Source organism: Argiope bruennichi, chromosome 10 (assembly GCF_947563725.1).
Source record: "Argiope bruennichi chromosome 10, qqArgBrue1.1, whole genome shotgun sequence".
Lineage (NCBI taxonomy): Eukaryota > Metazoa > Arthropoda > Arachnida > Araneae > Araneidae > Argiope > Argiope bruennichi.
Genome location: NC_079160.1, coordinates 75,572,949 through 75,594,412, shown reverse-complemented (window position 1 = coordinate 75,594,412; position 21,464 = coordinate 75,572,949). Strand labels below are relative to the sequence as shown.

Genomic DNA, 21,464 nt, shown 5'->3' with positions numbered 1-21,464 from the left:
CCGATGACTAGCTATGATAACTGTATGATGATTTCGGAGTAATTCACAATTGATGAATGAATAGAACGCAAATTATGGGATGATAATTTAAATAATGGTGGAAAATAAGCCAAGAAGTGATTGCTTCTTCTTTTCAAGGTGCAATCAACTTAATCGAAAAATTTGAAGCATATTTTGCTTATCAAAACATAAATCGAAAAGCATTATGTTAATATTGATGTTAACCTAATTCATAATAATTATTTAATATTCACAACAATTTAATATTTATAATATTAATATTCACAACTCAACATGTCAAATGACAATTATTATTATTATTTTTTTTAACTTTTACCTGTATGCATAAAAATCGTATAAAAAAGAAATGATAATTTTGTACTCAAAATTTACAACAAGTCATGGTTTTCCCCACTTTATAATAAACGTTTAATTTTAAAAATTTTACTAGGCCGTCTTCGGTGACCAACTGTTTGACCACTATATTAATGGTATCCATTTAGTATTACAAACCAGGTTCTTTTTACCTTATTACACAAAATGAAAATACTGTTGAAAATTATAGTTTCAAAATAAACATAGAGTATTTTAACTAGTTATCTGTACACACAAAATGACAAAAATAAAAGTCGAAATCGGCGCAGTTGTTGAAGTTGGGGGTTCTGTCAATATTTTATTTTGCAGCATGTTTAGAAAATGGAGATTAAAGAAGGATAGATGATCCTTGATGATGTAATTAAACCTCATTAGCTTTCAGATAAAATAAATATCACTGAAATCAAATCACTGTGACCAATGAAAAATTCTGTCACATGTTTTTCCTCTAGATAGTGCACATTGAAATATTTCGATTTCTTTCAATAATAAATGGTGGTGGAGAGCACATAATCCTTAACAATAACAGTTCATATTAGCAGTTATAAATATAAATTCAAAGCAATATTTTGTAAATTGTATCATCTATTGTATGTTCCTCACAATCCCTGTTGATTTTCACAATTCTTCCATTTTAAATCAACCTTTCAAACTACTTGTGTTAATGATTTAACGTAGTTCTATTGTTTCTCGAACAGGCAGATACCGTTATGCATCATTTCAAGAAGAAGGGAGAAAAGTACGAGTTGAATCCCGCCGACAAACAAAGAGAGACTTATGGCTCTTGCAGGAAGGTCGGGGAAGAAGAGGACTACATTCTATCCCGGGATGAACTGGTAAGTTTGCTTCGTGGAGTTCCCTATCTAAACCTAAAAAGGGCCGTGGTGGCCTGGTGGTAAGGTCTCGGCTTCGGAACCGGAGGGTTTCAGGTTCGTGACCCGATTCCACCGAAGAACCGTCGTGTAAGTGGGTCTGTTGCACGTTAAATCCGTCATGACTAAACGTCCTCCCGCTTGTGTGGTGTGGTATGGAGAGGTAGGTGCCAGCTCAGGTGTCGTCCTCGTCTTCTGACCTCGGTCCAAAATTACGAGGTCCGTCACAAAATAGCCTTAGTATTGCTTCAAACGGGACGTTAATATAACCAAACCAAACCAAACTAAACCTAAAAAATGCCTCTATCTATCGTTTGGCAAGAGATTCTATAAACCTTCGCAGCTTTGAGCACGTGTTAAGACGGGTTTAATGCGCCAAAATAGAAGTCAGAATAAAGATGAAAGGACGAGATATTTATATTTAACAGTAAAATACTGTGTGTCCACTAGGAGAACACTCCCCACCTAATGTCTGTGTATATGGTGGGCGTCATAGAAACAAATTTCGGTAGGGAAGATCCATTTCGAATAGGAGAAATCGGACGAAAGTCTGGGGGTTGTTTTCTTCTTGGCGTGAGTTTGAAGCGATAAAAAAAAAAGATGTTGATTATTCGTCTTCGAGAAAAATCTGTTTCTGAAGTATCATTATTGCTTTTTTATAATAAAAGTAAAAATTAATTGTCTGTTTCATTTATATTCAGGGAATGCCCCTTTTTTTTTTCTGCTGTGTCGTGAATTTTTAATGATTTACATTAAAAGTTCAAAAATAATAATTATAAAAGTATTTTCATACGATTTTCAACTAAAACTAAAGACCCATTTTTCAAAAAAATTTTATATCTTAATATATTTTTATAGGAGTATTTTTTAGTAAATTCCGGAAATGCACATATCCTTCCGCGTCTCACCCTTTAGTGAGATAGAATTGTCGAAAAGTGGTCGTCTCAGCATACTAAAACGAACCACAGAAGTGTCTCTCTTTCCTATAAATTACTTTTAAAACAAGAGCTGACCTTTAGTCGATTGGACAAATTACTCCCCATCGAACTACGCTTCTGAGGGTCCTGGCCAGTGACGTAGAGACCGGAAGAGGGAGTGCAGATGCCCCAGATGCAAAGTCTCAGCTAGAGTCTTGGGAGCAAACCACTATTTCATTTGTTCATTCTTAAAACCAAATATGGTGAAAGAGTGAAAAACTAATATTTTACCCTAGCGTCATTTATATATGTCATACAACTAATGACGGTAAAGAAGCGAAAATATCATGTTTTTTCTCTGTGCCATTTTTCCTTGCTACGCTACTGTGTCTGGCATGGGAATGCAGTCTATAGGTTTAGTTTGGTGGCATACCGAGAAGAAGGCCGGCCAAGACACATAGGCAGGGCATTATAACACAGATGAGGAAACTGAAAAATGTAAGATTTTTTTTCTTTGTTGGCTGGAAGTCTTTAGCTGCTGTTTATGGCTCCAAAAAGAAAGAAAAAAATAAAAAATAATTATAATGATTCGAGCCAAATATGGGTAAAATAAATACTTCCAATTTTTTTTTTTATAGTTTTATCTTGGAATGTCGATTGATAAACTTCATAGATAAGGTTTTCCCTCCGATTAAAATGCATTTTAATTAATAGGGAAAGTCAATAACACAATTAATGCTAAAAGTCAATATTCTGTACAGACATATTATATTAAAAATAAAGCAATAACAAATTCTAGTCTCATTTTTAAAAATTATAAAAATCAATCACATTTTTTTTTTTTTTTCTGTATTCATCATAGTCCACTTTTTCTTTCACCTCAGATTTGAAAATGTGAAAGAAAAATAATAATAAATATTGAATTCAATCATATAAGACAAATATCTATCTATAAGTGAACTTATTAGATAGAGCTTCTCTAAGTTCTTTAGTTTCTTTACGACATTAAAATATACACAGAAGCTTAGATTAAATTCAATTTATTGATAAATCGCTCACGATGTTTGCGTATCTGCTTAATTTAAACATTTGGCCTTTACTTTTTTTTTATTTAATTTTGTGTTAGCAGTGTTTCTAATATATTTTTAGTATGTCTTTAGTTTTTCTTTTCTTTCAATTTCCTTTTTTCACTTTGTCCGTGCGTCTGACCTGAACACCGAACACACATCGAAATCCCGGATTTCCGAAAAGGAGGGGGAAAAGGAGAAAGAGGAAGAATATATCGTGCTATTTATTCATCAGCAGTCTTTCCTTGTAGGAGGGGAAATCCTCTTTCATTCTTTTTCTTTCCTCCAAACACTTTCGGAATAGAATGGATCAGCGGAGCGTGAGAATGCCTCATGTTGAATCAATATTTATTCCGAGAGAAAAAGCGGTGTGGGAAGCGGAAAATCGAGATCAAGAGAGAAAAAAAATATTTATATAACGGTATTTTTAGTGCAAATATAGAAGACGTATATTTCAACCCATTCCATCAAATTGGTGTCTGAGAAAAATTCTCCATTACGAAACTCTGCATGCGTCAAATAATGCATGAATAAATGATGGCATGGCATTCTTTTAAAGAATTCCGGAAACTTTTTAAATGTTCTCTAAACGAAAATGGTTTATGCAATTTCTCACAGAAGAAGCAAAGAGGATCATGTGAGAGAATTGTCCAAAAAAAGTTTCATCCAGTTCAAATACGTACTACGAAAGTACTCAGTTCATGAGTATGGACATTTAAAATTTCCAGTCATGGGGAATGTCAAGTCTTCGGAGATCCATCACGATAAAACACAGCATCTCAGGTCCTTTTTCTGTTTTTCTCATTCACCACTTTTTTTTTTTTTTTTAACACCAGTTTTATATTTGAAAATGTGGGAAAACACACACATTTGGAAAAAAAGCTATCAAAACATCAAATTTTGATTTATTTATTTATTTTTAATTTTATGTGTGTGTTGGCACTCTATAAGTTAGATCGTTTGATCTACAACTACCAGATCTTATCCACCAAAAATATTCGGCAAAATGCAATATTTTTCAACTCTCATATTGTCGGTTTTTACTGCCAAAAAAAGTGCAAATTATAAGTTGAATGAACGACATTTGAATCAGATTCTGAAAATCTGCGTATTTAACGTCGTCGACCATCGCATTGATTTCTTAAGGGATTGACCAAAAATTATCGTCAAAATGCAATATCTTATTTACTTGTCATCCTGTCATCTATTTTGCCAAATGTACTCATTTTGCCTACATAAATTGTGGCGGATTTTTCTACTGTTTATAATATATTTGTTTTAAAGCGGTGTCTGGGGGTTGCGGTGGTCTGGTGGTCAGATCTCGGCTTTGGAACTAGAGGTTTCAGGTTCGAAACACAATTGTGCCGAAAAACCGTCGTGTAAGCTGGTCTGGTGCACGTTAAATCCGTCGGGACCAAACGTCCCCCTCTGGCGTAGTGTGGAAGTTTGGAGAGGGGTGCCAACTCGGGTGTCGTCCTTTCCATTTGACCATGGTTCAAAATTACGAGGTCCGTCCCAAACTAGCCCTAGTGGTGATTTAAGAAACGGTAATGTAATTAAACTAAAATAGTGTCTGAGTTATCATGATGGCTATTGTTCAGCTCTTCACAAACGTTCCGATATAGTGAAGACTGTTACCGAAGAAACTCTTAATTTTCTTGCCAATGGGAGGGGGTGGGGTTAAGCGGTTGCCGACACAGGAGCAATTGCCCCCTTTATTCCTTTACTAACGCCACCTCTGCATAGTTGCGCGATGAAAAGATCTCGGAGTGGAGACGCTTTTCTTGGTTGCATGATGAAAAGAGCTTTAGAAAGCGGAGGTTTCAGTCTTCTTTACCCGATTAAGAACCGCAGGATAAGTAGTGTGGTATTATTCGTCTTAGAAACCCGCACGTAGCATGTTTCGTCAATTTTATTTCGTTTAACCTTTATCATTAATTTACACTAAAGCTCTTAAAATATTAAAATAGTATATTATCATTGAAGATATTCATCTAAACTAAATTTCAGTCCTTTGCCCCATCAGAATAAAATACGAAATTCCATTCTTAGAAACACGGAACAAGTCAGCAACAACAGTTAAACAAAATGTTTAGGACTTTATCTTGGGGTATAATCTTGGAAGATATACATTCCGTTTCCTCACATGTAACCAGTGAAAAGTTTGCTTTACTTAATGCTCCACATTTGCTATATATCAACAAATCATGATATAATGGATATGAAGTCTTTCTCTAATTATAGAAAATTATTGCACTAGTTTAATTTAAGTATTATTTACGTCCCGTTTTAAAGCAACACTAGGGCTATTTTGGGAGGTACCTAGCAATTTTGAACCGTGGTCAGATGACTAAGATGACACCAAAGCTGGCATCCCCCCCTCCAAACTTCCACACACAACAGCGGGAAAACGTTGGACCCCGACGGATTTAACGTGCCTCCCCCCCCCCGCCAAAAAATTATTTATTGTACATTAAAAATTATTGAACTGTCTGGAAAAAAGTATTCGGACTCTTATTATTGTTCGCAATCTATGAAAGTTGAATTCAAGAGCGAAATGTCACTCGATTCGGAATAATATCCTCTTTGAAAATATGCAAATTGTTTTCGCATAAGGGGCCATCTATGTATTTATATTTGCATAATTTTCAAAATTTAAATCTTAACCCCTATCAAATTCTCATCTTTTAATTGATTTTGTATAATCGTAAATCCCCAGATATAAAATTTTAGGTAAATAGGTTTAAGGACAAATCAGGCATTCTGCTAATACTTTCCTTCACTCAAATTTTCATTTTAGTCGTTAATATTGAACGTTTGTTTAAAGGAAAATTAATGGCTTTGTTTAAAATGTTTTCCGATGTAAACAATCAAATAGCATTGAAATTGATGATTTTATTGTAAATTTAATAATAGATAAATAATATTTTCGAAGCATATGCTTAAGATAATCGAAAATTTTGATAAATTTAGCATTTAATATTAACAAAATAAGCTTAAATTAAAAATTCTTGGAAAAATAAAAGGCAGATGCTTGTTTTCTGGTAGTATTATAAAAGATAGATAGTATATACATATAGTTCCAATGGGGATACACAAGATATGTGCTCAGTTCCAACGGGACAAATGCTTTAAATGATAAAAAGAATTATATTGATGCTGTTTAAATCAGTGATTATATTTCTCAAAAAATTACGAATTGCAGCTTTTTGTACAATCTCCCAATCCTGTCAATCATATTTAGTAAAATATTCTTGATACTGTAACATTTTAAACAAAAGAACAGCAGAAAAGAAGTCCATTATTCTGTGATTAAAATTGATCGATTTACGAAATGTTGAAAATTATTATTTAAGACGAAATTTACTGATAAATTCAGGTAATGCATTCTGGTTCTCGACAACATTTCTTTATTATTATAAATATTCTTTGCTTCTCCCCGAAGGAAGAAGAGACGGAGTCGCTGAGCAACGACTGCGGAATCGTAATGCCTCCGGTGCCCAAATGTGACAAGTATACATATTTCAGAGACGGAAAGAGAAAAATAGGTAAGAAATGGCTACAATAAATAACAGGTTTTTTCCAGACTTGAATTGAGTTACGTAAGATGTTTGAAAACTAAAATTCTTATAGCGAGTTTCATTTAAATCAGGATTGATAAAAGTGTTTTTCTATTAAAACTCGTGCATTATAGGCATAAAATGTGGAGCCGGAATATTTAAGTCATCACTTTTTCTTAAAATTTTTTTTCAGTTATAAATAAAAAAAAAAGGCCTCCATTATATTTTGAAACGTTTGTAATGTTAACTAAAAGTATTAGTTCAAATTGCATGGATTGTACAATTGTTCAAATTGTATGTACATTAGTCCATAATTTTAATATATTATTTAGAGTTTTTAAAATCAAATGTCTACAAGTTTTAAGCTCCTAATGTGTTTTTTAAAGTTCTTATGAATGAATGTATAAAATTTGTAATATTTTTATTCTTTATTATACTTTCTTTGAAGTTTTGACATTTTTAAGGTTAATTACTTCGAATTCATCTTTTAAATTCGAATGCTATTTTAAAATTTTGACATTGAGCATATTTGATTTTAAAGTCTTGATAATTTTTAATATTTTTATATTGGCTGTGTATGTTTAATATTTTTATATTAACTTTCATTTTAAAAAGCTTTTCTCAATAGCTGACGTTTTTGCTTCAGTGTGTATTTTCCTTTAATAAATAGGTATATTTATAAAATATTGAAAATACAGGAGCTCACATTGAAAATTAGCATATCATTTTAACCATATTAAAATTGAGATCGTGAGATAAAATTTTTAAAAATCTTCTCGGCAAGCTGGAAGACAAAGGTATATTCCTTTACATCTGAGTTACTATTTTCCAATTCCTTCAATCCTGAGACAAAACCACATGGGAAAAACAGCCAAAATCAGGGCGTCTTAATATAGCGCTAATTTGGGTAATTGGGTTTATTTTTCTATCTTCAATACTAAGAAAGTTATAGCGAAATGAAAATTTCCACCCCCTTTGAGCTATATGGCCCGTTTACTATTAAAAAAAACATAATTTGAATGGTTTTTGAAAGTGAAAAACAGACAGTGATTTTTTAAATACATGATTGTTCGAAACAACTGTCGCGATTGCAACAAATGCAGCACATAACTTCCTTGAAAATAATGATTGGAAGAAAATATTAGGACACAATGCAGAAGCAAGCTTATAGTTCTTTTTGTGTCTTAATAATTTTTCAAGTGACTTCTGTCGGCCTTTCGTGATATTTTTTTGGTACTTCATTTAACCCTCGTCAGCCCAATCGAATCTTAGTGAAAAATGGCAAAATGTGGAAAAATGGAAGTTTTAATTATGGTTTTTCTTGTTTCAATATAAAGCTTTAAATTTGAAAGTAAAACTTCAAACTAATAATTTGTTGGCATTAAAAAGATCTATAAAATAAACTATGTAATATAATGATAGCTTAATTAGATCAGGAGCAAATTGGCAAAATATTTTTCATTCTCTTAAGATTTGAGCGAAATTTTTTGAATTCCTCTTAGGTATGTGATATACTTTTAAATATGTGACTTCAGGCTAAATATGTGACTACTTTTCAAAGTTTTTCGAGAATTAATTGACAATAAGTAAGACTTTATTCTTTTCAATTTTTGTTTTTGTTTTTGTTTTTAGAAAATTGGTCTTTATAATACAGCTGGAAATCGCAGAACAGAACTGATACATAAATAAATAAAAATTATAGGCATTTTTTTGTAGACCTTGCTTTTCCAACAAATTGAATCTTTCAAAAAGTAATGCAGGCATTAATCTGGAATTTCACCATTACTTAAAACTTTATTAATATTAACTTGAAAATTTCACTCTTATATATAATAAATACCTACGTAAAAATTCAAAAATTGCATCAAAATTTTTTCTAAATTTATACCTGATCTAATTAACGATCACGTTCTATATCTCATTTTATAGATTATTTTAATACCAGTAATTCTTAGCATGAAGGTTTTCTTTAAGGCTAATAGTATTTTTTAACGCGGAAAACCAATGTTAGACTTCCTCAATACTTTATCCGATAATGTATCATGCTGCAAGCTAAGAAACATGTTTGAGATACTAAAAATCTATAACAAGTACTAAAAACCTTTAGTATGTAAAAGAGCCGTAATAATAAGCCTCAAGTTTTACGAACATGTATTGTTGTGGAAATAAAGTTAATAGCAATATAATAGCGCAAATGGATTCCATATTGAATGGCACCTCCGTAGAATAAATATTCCAGTACTGCAACATACATTTCATTTATCTAATGTTTATCGTTCTCTATCTGCAGTCAATTTTTGACCTACCTTTTTATGTAAATTAAGAAGTAAGATATTCCAAAGTTAAAATCGATCTTAAAATTGAAGTTAACAGATGATAAAGAGAAAGATATATGTGCTTGTCATGATATATGTTAATCTAATTTAAGTCTTAATTAATTTCCAAATTTTAATTTTAATTTTGTTCATATTAACTTCGTTCTAAAATGGTCTCTTATATCCTCGTCCAATTCCCACTTTTATTTAATTAATTATACACGCACTCTATAAAACTGCTCATTTCAACATTTTCTGATACTCCAAATGAAGGGTTAAAAATCCCTAATGTTTACAACATTCTTTTAAAGATATATGAATTGCCATTTCCCAAATATACACGTGTCAAAGAAATCCCTATCAAAATCTCATAGTAAAAATCACTGAAGGGAAAAATTTTGGTCTCTTCTGCTCTTGTGCCGCGATGTAGACTGACTAATTTCTTACCACTTATCTTTTGTACGTAAATTATGCCTCCCTTGGTGAAAGAAACTGAAGTTTTAAAATTTCAAATGTTTCTTCTATTCAATAAATATTTCTTCTTCTCAATTCAATTTCTTCTAATACAATCAAATAGAAAAAAGAAAAAAAAAACTGAAATTAAATATAGCATTTTTTTAAAAAAAATTAAATGACAAAAGACAATGGATTCTCCTATGATTATTGTATCAACTCGTATTTTGAATACGAATAATTTATTTGCAAATATAGTAATGTAATTAATTTAAATTTAAGAACATACTGGAAGTAAAAAAGTGATTTCTGTAATTGAATAATTTAAATTTACGAACATACTCTATACTATTTTGAAAACTTAATAAAGAATATAATTCATATTTATTGGATTTAAAGTGCTTAAAATATTTTATACAAAAAAGGTTTGTATGCAATAAAGGTTGGAGCCACAAATGAAGACATATTTAATTAATGAAATGATTTAGAAATAAAGCAAAGCACAATTTTTAGTTTTGATTTCCAATTGGCCAAAATAAATTCAAATTACAATAAATTTTCAGCATTATATTAGTAGGAAACTCCAGAGACCAGAGAAAAATTGAAATCGTCAACTAATTCAGATTTGAAACAATCAAGTTTGTTAAATTCTATTGCATTCGGACACTGTTTTCCCAATTTAGGGTTTAAGATTTTTTTAATGAATTAATTTTCATTAGTTTTCTTTTTTTAAATCTCTTTATACAGATTACATTTTATTAAATTTTTGGTTTAGTTTGATTTTCAACGGTTATTGTAGCTCCTCGATCTACTACCTCTATTACAGTAAATGCAATAAAATAATGTAAATCATCAAAGTACTGAGAGCAATGTATTGGCAATCGAATAAAGTAATAATTTCATTTGTATTGGAGTAACTGGCTCTTTTTTAATATATATATTTAAACTTTTAAATTCATAATTTAATTGTATATCTGATGTGTTTAAGTTGTAGATGATCGTAACACTGTAACAGTATATACGTCTCCAAACGTATATGATGAAATTTTTCTTATTGCACTTTAATTTTGCACTGGTAATGGTCAATTTATTATGAAAAAACATCAAATAATAAACATAATAAAAGACTATCAAATATATATGCAAATATGAATACTCAAATGTTTTATGAATATCCATAAATCCAGAAGAGGAAGTTAATGTTCAATTATAATTATATTATTCAACATAATATTTTTAAAAACAACCTAGAAAATTCTCATATGTTTTTAATTTTAGGGTTTTATTACTAGCATTAAAATTTGATAAATGAAAACTGAAGTTAAAGTAACACTGATTCGAACAAAATTTTTCAAACATATATCAAATTAAAAATAACATCTGTGTTGCAAAAAAAAAAAAAAAAAAAAAAAATGATATTTTTGTTATTTCCAAACAGTTTATTTTTCTAGTAATGTTTAAAATTCATACAATTAACTTAGAAGCAGAATGGAAACATTATATCATCTTTCTGATTTACACTAATGAATTCATCAGAAAATTAAAATTAAAAATTTTAATTAACAACATTAACAAATAGAATTTTTTTCCTCCGAAATTTCGGTTTCATGGAATTTTATTGTTGTGATGTCTAGTCATCAAACTGCATTGGCCAAGTTATAAAGTGGTGGTTTTTCCATCAAGTGATTACAATAGATGTATTTTTGAATCCGGTAAAATAAACTGATTTGGGGTTTTCATCATTGCTAATAAAACATGTTCAAGTATTTTGTTGTTAGCTTGTTGAGCAACTTCCACTAAAGTGAGTCTATCCCTATTTCGAGCAAAGAAGATAGCAGAAAAACCCATAAAATGCAGAAAACCGATTCCCCTTATCAACTGACTGTTGCAGCAAGCTGCATCTTTGAAAACTTTGTCGGTTAGCCGAAGTAAGTTGATTATATGCCAATCTGTAGCAAGTTCAACTGGCGTTTGGCCGATATCATTTTGAAGGTTGTAACTAGCTCCATATTTCAGCAACACTTTCGCTGTTCTTTCATTTGCCGCAACATGTAATGCAGTGCTACCTTTAACGACTGTTTTAGCATCGATGAAATCGTTAAGCTTAGAATAATGATGTTGCTTCACATGCTCCAATAAAATTTCGGCAATTTCACTCAAGCCTTTACTTGCTGCGATGTGAAGGGGTGTATTGCCTTTTGAAGAAACTAAGAAAATATCTGCACCACTGGATAATAACGAAACTACTTTATCTTTCTTGTTGTCATTTACAGCAAAATGTAGCATAGAAAATCCATTAGAAGTCTTATAATTAACATCCACACCCGTTCTAATTAGACTTTCAATTGCCATTTTAGAATCAGCTTCAATAGTATCATTGACGTTCAGGTATACTTGATTCAAACGTCCTATTCCAATTATTCCATCAAGAAAAAGTTGTTGGTGTATTGAAGATATTTTTTCTTCAGTGTCTAGAATTTCAGGATTATCATGTCCTAATTTTGCTATCATTTTGTCCTGGACTTCCAGATAAATTTTTAATGCGTTTAAATAATTCCTTTGATTGAAATGGAGGTCTGCTATCTTAACTTGTGTTCGCAAAATATCCAAATGGTCTGTCGCTAATGTATCCTTTTGCATACAGAGAACATCTTGATATGCTTCGTGAGCTTCATCCCATTTTCCAAGAGACGAAAGCACATTCACCATATTATGAAAAGTCCTAAGAGTATCCGAGTGAGTTTTTCCAAGGACTTTTTTTCTTCCGACGTAAACTTTTCCAAAAGTTCGCAAAGCTTCGTCCTTTTTGCCTTGATTTACCAAAATAATGCCCATGTTATTTTCTACCGTTAAAGTTAATGGATCATTTTCACCCAATTTATTCTTGTACTTTTCGTAGATCATACTATTGGTTCTCAGAGCTTCTTCGTGCCTTCCCAAGGCATGCAAAACAGCGGCCTTATGCGTCTGAATTTTCAAATATTCTCCATGATCTTCTCCGAAATCTTTTTTCATTTTCACTTCGATTTCTCTGAAGATATCCAGTGCTTGCTCATTCTCCCCTTGTTTGTGGAAAGTTGTAGCAATTAAACCTCGTATTCTTAAGGTGTCTTCTGTTTCGATATGCAATGCTTCTTTCCATTTTTTATAAATTTCATCAAATATTTTCATGGCATCTGCATAGTGTTGTTGCTTGTATAATACCATGGCTATTTTTTCTTTGATATCGAAGCAACCTGGATTATCTGGACCAATAATAGCTTCTCTTTTTTTTAATATTTCCTTTAAAATGAACAAGGATTCTTCGAATTTTTCTTCTTCCATTAATTTTTCAACTGTCTCGAATTTATCTGAAGGATCTTCTTGCTTTATTGATTTTAACTGCTCTACAAATGGGAAATCACTAGAAATCGCTGCAACAACTAATGTTTTCATATGTCTATTTTTAGCTCTCATAAGAGCACAAATGCTACTAGATCTTTTAAGTTCACGCAGAAATGTAGGGGGTGTTTGTATACATGCTTGTACACCTTTAAATGATTCGTCCAAGAGATTTAATAAGTCTTTAATATCTTCCCTTTCAGAGTACTCAATAGGTGGGTTTTTAGAATCATCCAGCGCATTATATATAGCACCGCTGGCTAGAAGCATCTCAACGACTTCCTTAGTGGCATATTTAGAAGCATAATGTAGAGGCGTTGATCCATTTTTACCAATCACATTTGGATTTGCTCCTTTGTCCAATAAAATTTTAACCATCCATTCTAATCCTTTCCATGCAGCAAAATGCAGTGGTGTGCTTCCATCTCTTCGTTTCGCATTTACGAAAGCACCTTCTTCGATGCACACTTCGACATCTATAGGGAATTTTGATTTAAATAAGATTTTGGTTTTTTGCAGTGCTTTCTTAATGTGTCCTCCTTGAGCTAAGTCCTCCGCTTGTCTATTTAAGTTGTTCAAAGAATCATAATAAGCTCCATTATGTAACAAAATTTCGAGAATATTTTTATTGCCATGGATCGCAGCCAGGTGCACAGAGGTGTTACCATTCTCATCAGGTGCATTAAGATCAACTTTTTCATCTATGAGGAATTTTACTAGATCCAAATTACTTCTTGAAACAGCTAAATGTAGCAAAGTATTGTCCTTAAGTGATTCGTCAGATTTTAAAAAAAGTTTGACGATGTCTAAATGACCATGTTGAACTGCAACGTGTATTGGCTTAAGATGCATAGAATCTCTAAAATGTAGATCACAGTTCTTCCCAATGAGGTACTTAGCAATTTCCAAATTGCCATTTTTTGCAGCAATATGCAAAAGGTTATTCAAATTTTCTTCTTGTGTTTCCAAAAGAATTTTTACTGCAATCAAATGTCCATTTGCTGCAGCTAATTCTACTGGCAACTGATTTGATTTATTTCTGATTGATAATTTTGCTCCGACATTCAATAAAATTTCAATCATTCTAATAGATCCATCTGCTGAGGCTAAATGTAGAGGAGTATGTCCATCTTCTGACTGAATGTTAACATTAGCTTTTTTTCTTACCAGCATTTCCACAATTTCTGTATGGTCATACTTTATAGCAAGATGCAGAGAAGTCATACCGTTTTCAGGGACTGTAGCATCTATATCAATTCTAAATTTTAATAATGTCTCAACAACACTCAAATGGCCATTCACAGTTGCGAGATGTAAAAGAGAAAATCCGTTTTGAAGCCGAAATTTGCACAGATTGGTAATAAAATCACGTTTACAATTTTTCAACAAAATATCCAGAATGTCTTTGTATCCAGACCTGACAGCCATTTCTATTGACTCATATTCTTCAACGCTGATATCATTATCTATCAATTCGAGAACGGCGTTTTTATAATTATTCTTGACTGCATAATATAAAGGAAAATGACCATTTCTATCTTTCCAGTCAGAAATTGTAGACATCCTCTTAGCCAAAAATTTGATTATTTCAATTTGATTACTTTCGGCTGCTAAGTGCAAAAGTGTGCGGCCTTCTTCATCTCGAATTAAACAATCACAGCCATTTTTTATCATTTCCTCTGTAAAAGTTTTATTTCCAGATATAACACTCATTTGCAGCAATGTAGAAGCATTGATGTTTATATCTTCAACACCTTTTCCTTTACCAATGAAGAGCTGTATGATTTCATCATTGCAGGATTTTATTGCTAAGTGAAGAGGTGACTGTTTCTTTAAGTCAAGCTCATTGATATTTGCCTTGCAATCGATTAAATGTTTTAAGACTTTCTTGTGCTTATGATGTATGCTTATATGCAATGCTGTCGAACCGTCTCTATCTTTAGCATCAATGTTTAGAATTTTGGTGTCAATTAAAGCTTTAGCTACCTCTAAGAATCCCTTCTCTGCAGCATAATGAAGCGGTGTACGCAAATTTCTATCTACTGCATTGATGTTGGATCCTTTCTGGATCAAAATTTTGACAATTTTTTCATGACCTCTTTCAGCAGCTTTGTGAAGTGCAGTTTTACCTTCATCATCTGTTGTAGTAATATTCGCCTTCTTCTCCAAAAGAGCTCTGACTATATTCTCCGAATCTTTCGAAACTGCAAAGTGCAAAGCGGTTTGACCTAGAAAGTCTTGTGCTTCGACATCGGCAAAGTTATTCAGCAAATACTCTGTCATTTGAAGATCCTCGTTCTTCACAACAAGCATCAAAGGAGTCCATTTCATCGTCTTATCAGCAATATTTACTTTTGCTTTATGTTTTATTAATAGATCTACCACTTCATTTCGACCTCTTTCTGCAGCAAAAATTAAAGGAGTGTGTCCATCAATTGTTTCTGCATCGATATCGGATTTCTGTGAAAGTAAAATCATCACAATATCTGTTTTACCTCTCATTGATGCCAAATGTAATGGTAAAAGTTGGTCATCACTTTTCTTGTTAACATTTGCTCCTTTATTAAGCAAAATATTAACTATTTTTGTGAGTCCTTTTTCAGCAGCTATATGCAAAGCAGTATAACCTCCCGTAATTACACTTGCATTCACGTTTTCAATTCGATCAAGTAATATTTCTATGATCTCTTCCTTTTCGTACCATATTGCACACCACATGGGAGAATGGTGGCCATTTATAAAACTGGTACATGAATCATTCTGAAGTAAAATTTCAACCACTTCTTTGTGGCCATATTGTATTGCCAAATGTAGGGGTGTCCATCCATCATTCGTCTCGTCCTTGATTGACAGTTTTTCGAATGTCAAGAAAAACTTGACAGTTTCTACTCTTCCAAATAATGAAGCTACATGCAAAACAGTGAAACCTTTGATATCTTTGGCCCTAATGTCAACGCCTTGTTCGAGAATAAATCTAACGACTTCAAGACAAGGTCCTTTGGAAGCATAGTGCAATGTTGTCCATGAATTCATATCTCTACCAAATATGTCTGCTCCAGTTGCCAAACAGTTTTTAACTTCATGGAGGTTACCTTGTGCCAAAGCTGAAAAAAGTGCCTCTTGATTATGTATTATTAGTAAAGCTTCTTCTTGAAAAGATTTCAGTTTTGATCCGTCATTTAATAAAACTTTATCTATTTTTTTACTTTGCTCTAATGTGACTTCTGCTCCTATTTTTGCAGCATTTAAAGCTGTGTCTATAAAAGTTTCTTCCATAAGAATGTCATTCAAAGAGTTAAAATGAACTAAATGATTTCGCAAATTTTTGCCTATTAAAGTAACTTTATTTTCAACGTACAGTGGATTATCAGTCAAATAACCTAAGTTACTCAAAATTGAAAATATATCTATAACTATCATCTCTATTGCTGCTTGCAAATTTTTATCATTTTTGAATAGATATAATTTTTGAATTAAGTTATTATTTTGCTTGATCAAACCATTTTCTTCTAGAACTTCTTTTAGCAAACTTAATGTTCCATAGAATTGAATTTTGTAATTATCTTGGATCATTTCGTTTTCCCTTTTTCGATCATTTAGTTTCAATTTATATCTAAATTCCTCAATCCATTTTATGTTATCTACTTTATATTCCAAAATTACATATATTTTCACTGCTATACTAACCACATCATTTACATTTTCAGCACTAATTCTTGAATTGATTTTGTATAAGAGGCCTATTAATAGATCATTTATCTTTCTGAGAGAAGAATGTTCGTCCTTTGTTGCCACCATATTAATGGATAATAGACTTTCTTCCGCTTTTAATTTTGTAAACTGGATATCTTTCTCATCAATCTGGTCATCTTTTAGTTTATTTAAAATGCAAGATATGGCATTAAAGGCTATTAAAAATTGCACACCGGCATTTATTAATTTATTTTTCTCTTGAATTATTTCAAAATTAATGGCATCGAAAAGTTCTTCCACTGCGTATGTTTTATCTACCACTTTATTTCGCAGTTCGTCAATTAGCATCTCTAACTGTTCAAGTTCTTCTGAGATCGGATATCTTAAAAATATTTCTCTAGCTTCTTCGGTATCAAACGTGTCGATGATCTGTCTGATATCTTTTAGATCTTTACAGCTAAAGATTTTGTTCAGTAATCCAACAATGCTTTTTGTTCTGTTTTTGTATAAAATTTCCGTAATGAAAGAGTCTAATTTTTTAAGGTCGTTTTTTATTTTGGAGAAATAAAACGAATTGCTTTTCTTAATTTCTGATCTCTTATATAACGATTTCGAGTGTGATAAACTGTTACGAAGATCTTTAATAACATCTCTAGTAGTTTTCGGTAGGGAATAAAATAAAAGTTCACTCGTTAAATTGGATAGTTTTGGAGTTTCTACTGTATTCTTTAAATGTTCACCAATTACTTGAAGGGCCCTCATGAGAGCCATTTGTCCTTCCTTGTCCTCGGGATCTGTTGATAAAGCGATATCAATATATTCTTTGATATTCTCCAAGGAATGCATATCTCTTACTTGTGTATAGTCATCATACAGTTCATTGAAATATGGATGATAATTTAAAATTTTTGAGACAATATCATCACGTTTTTGATTTTTAAAGTTTTTAGGAAATTGACTCAATGTTTTTGCATTTGTTTTTAAAATGGTCGATTTTTTAATGGAAAGACAACGAGCAAAGTTTTTTAGATGACTGAGAATTCGACTTACAGTCAAAATGGAGTTGTAAAAAAAGTTCCTTTTTTGGAATTTCAAATTGCAGCGGACAAAGAGCACCAGGCAAAATTCAATTTCTTCCCACGGTAATCTGTCATAAGTCATTTTTAATAATCGTTTCAATGCATGGATATTTTTTGCAATGAATTGGATCTGGACTAAAAATGTGTTATCCATTTCCAGACACTCGGTCTTAAGCAGATTTTCAATGTCTTCCAGCAGCATTATTATGCGCTGTTCAATTTTTCTACGTACTGAAGTGACAGATGCTTCCGATTTATCTGACTTTTCATGAAAAAATCGATTTTCTATCAAGTAATATTTGATCAGTATTTCTGTTTCGGTTGTTAATAAAATATTTTTTAATTTCATTTCATTATACACATTCGAAAGAATTACATCAAGTTCTCCCTTATGAGCCTGGAAATAATTATCTGGCCATTGTTCAACTAATAAGCGAAACAAATCGGTTTCACCAGAACGTATTGCATAGTAAATTGCATTATGAGAATCCCCATCAAGTGTATCTGGCAATATTGACAACATGCTACAGTCTTTAGAATTTAAGTTGCAAAATGCTCTGTTCTTTTCTTCAAATAGTAGTCTAACTACATCAATCTTGCCATGCTTGCAGGCTAATAAAATCATGTTTGTATTTCTAAACGGATTATCTGTACTGTTACAGAAATCCTGCAATGTTTCATTGCTGACATTACTTTTTAAGGAATCTAAGATGCAACCTAATTTCTGAAGAGTATTACAATCAGAGTCCAATATAGCATTCTTTGCAGCAAATAAGATTTTGAGGTAAATATTTCGCTTACCTTCTTTATCTAAGCTTGAAAATTCTGCGACAATTTCAACTCCAGATTTTTTCAGAAGACTTTGAATATAAATATTCATTTCAGGTTTATTTTCACACGTCCCCATATTTTTTTCAGATTCGACACTTTCAATAGAGATTATGATGAAGATAGATTATTTCTTTCACAATTTGTCATAGCATAGATTGCATATTAATACGCATCTTTTGTTTGAAAGGAAAAATCATGAGTAAAAACTATTCAATCAGAGTAAAAGGTATATATCGAAATAGAAAAAGCTTTTGTTCGAATATGACGAATTTCGAATGTAAAAGATAAATTCAAATTAAGTTTCAAGCATGATAAGACGCAATAAATTCATCGCACCTGTATCTTATCTAAGCACAAATGATAATATTGCGGGTAGAAGCCAAAATATCTTTTCGTCATTAAAATGATAAAAGGAACGAAAGCATAAGATAAGAAGAAATGTTATGCTTTTAACGCCTAAAAATCGACTAAACTGTACGAATTGTGTGTATATATATATATATATATGAAAAACTGTTTTTTTTTTTTTATTTTAAAAAATCTTTTTCTTTCTAATATCTAAATATACAGAATTATTCATTTTGATTTAATCGGGTTTTTTTTTTTTTTGTTTGTGAAAACCAAATTTATAAAATATCATAAAATCTCGAAAACTTAATTTTTTTAGTGTGCTTTATTAATAGACATAACGATCTCTTTTAAGAATATATATAATATACTTTTCAAATATCAGACAAAGTTTGGAAAGAGATTTATATTTACTCTTAAATGGCATTGCGTATTTCTTTAAAAACATGTTCTTGACTTTTAAATGTCCTTTAAGATGTTAAATTTTCACTTTTCAACGCAAAAAAAAAAAAAAAAAAAAAAAAATCATATTAATCTCTTGGGAAAAAAAAAATAAAGTATAGGAGATACAGATTTTAAAAATTAATATACGTTCGAAAAAAAAATTATTTACTTGCATTAAATATTACTTATAAATTTTGCAAAAAAAGTATAGATGTGTAGCAGGATTTTAAAGTATTTATATCTCTGAATGTTTTTCCTCATTTTTTATGATATTATTAATGAAAAGACAACTTGTAACATAAGGTTTCTTTTGTGAAATTGTCGAAATAAAGAAAGATATGTAATCATCAATTTAATTACAGGAAAATCTTAAAAGTTTTATTTTGAAAAATTAAGGCCTCTAATGAAAAAAGTATAGGTAAAAAGTTTCCGTTTGCAATATGCGTTAGTTTTTCGAAAAACGAATTCAGATAAGAGTTTAGTTTGGAACTACATATTGCTAATGTGAGAAAAAAGTTGGGGAAGGAAGTGGTCAGTCAGTAAGATAACCAGATTGAGAAGAATCCATTCTCCCCACTGTTTTAATTGGACCCCCGCGGCTGGGAAGGAAGTTGAGTGAAAAACGCTGGTTCCTTCTTGGAACTCTCTCTCCTATGAAGCAGATATTTTTTGAAGTAATCTTTTGCCGAATACAGATAAATTTTGGAGAAGCCATACTCAGAATAATTAGCCGCTCCGAGTCTAAGAGGGATGAAATGAAGGTAAATCCATTGTTTTTTTTTAAATCAGATTTTCATCTTAATCGCACGATGAAAGTTTGTTCAGGACGAAATAATCTTAATGGTACGATGGAAGTTTGAAAGTGGACTTCTTAAACTGTGAGTCAGGGAAACTTCCACGACCCCTTTTTCCAGATAATTCAACATTTATAAATGAAAAAAAAATCTTTCGGTTTAGTGAAAAATGACTATAATCGCATTTATTTTTAAAGTTATTATACCAATAATATTTTTATTTGTCTTCCAGTTTTGGAGCCAAGCTAAAATAGAATTGTTTTTTCCCTCGGAAATAGCAATTAGAAAAATTTAAAAGCCCTGTTTCAAATGTCATGCAGCAAACGGATAAACAACTACTCATAATTTTTAACAGAAATCATAAAATTACTGTGAGCAAGATGCAGTATCATATCATAGAAAACTGTGATAGCTTTAAATAATTTGCAGAATAAAGAAAATGGCAGACAATCAATAAAAAATCGTTTCGTTACTGAATGTAATGAAATAAAATAGAATATTTTGAATAATTTATCTATGGATCTTAAACCTGCCCTTTGGTACAAAAGATAACCGGGCAGACAGCAATATTTTCGGATATCTTTAATAACAAAAGTAGTAGACTCTAATTAAATAGTTAAAAATATCTATCCGTTATTCAATGCACATTCTGTTTAAGAATGCTATATAATATTGAAATAATCACATGAAATAGTTAGTGACCATGAAAAAGAATCCCTTTATAGATATATTGTAATATTTTTGAAAAATCCACAACTAAAAATAAATCTTTGATAGTAAATGAAAAAAATTAAAAAATTTTCGTCCGCTATTATATGAATGTTAAGCTAACCAATACCACAATTAAATTAATTAGTTGCACACTATAAAATACTAATAATAATTTTATGAAGTATTATAAAACTGTCAACAGCTGTAAAAGATAATTTTATCAGAAAAGACCGTATGTTTTTTTATGAGCTCTCAAATAATAAAAATAGCCATTGAAAGTTATTAAATTAGTCAAAGTATACAGTATTTTTTATCAGTCTAAAAGAAGATAAATATATTAATGCAATTATTCGATATATCAACTAAAAAATTCACGCTGTAAGCTTAGACCAATAGATTTATTCAAGCAAGTAAAACAGACATCTGCTGTTAATTAACCAGTTCGATCTCTGCGGAAAATGCGTATCTAAACTGTCATAAACACATATATATTATATAAATATAATAAATAATTAACTATAAATACAATAAATAAAAAATTATTACATAAATATAATAATTGTCATCGAATAAACTCGTCATAACGCAAAATGTACTTTTCCCATGACGAATATACTCATCAAA

General features: G+C 31.1%; 2 protein-coding genes across 2 annotated transcripts in view; one reads left to right on the top strand and one right to left on the bottom strand.

Annotated features, from left to right (window-relative positions):
- The window catches only part of LOC129989213 (anoctamin-7-like), a 165,463-nt gene that overhangs the window by 88,022 nt on the left and 55,977 nt on the right, over positions 1 to 21,464 (top strand). The window contains exons 2-3 of the mRNA XM_056097593.1: positions 1,074 to 1,211; positions 6,677 to 6,779. Of these exons, the coding sequence (XP_055953568.1) occupies positions 1,086 to 1,211; positions 6,677 to 6,779 (229 nt within the window). The 5' untranslated portion in view covers positions 1,074 to 1,085. The remainder of the gene's footprint in view (positions 1 to 1,073; positions 1,212 to 6,676; positions 6,780 to 21,464) is intronic.
- On the bottom strand, positions 11,050 to 18,776 carry LOC129989212 (uncharacterized). The gene has a single exon (XM_056097592.1). The coding sequence runs from the start codon at positions 18,617 to 18,619 to the stop codon at positions 11,246 to 11,248; it is 7,374 nt and encodes a 2,457-aa protein (XP_055953567.1). The 5' UTR covers positions 18,620 to 18,776; the 3' UTR covers positions 11,050 to 11,245.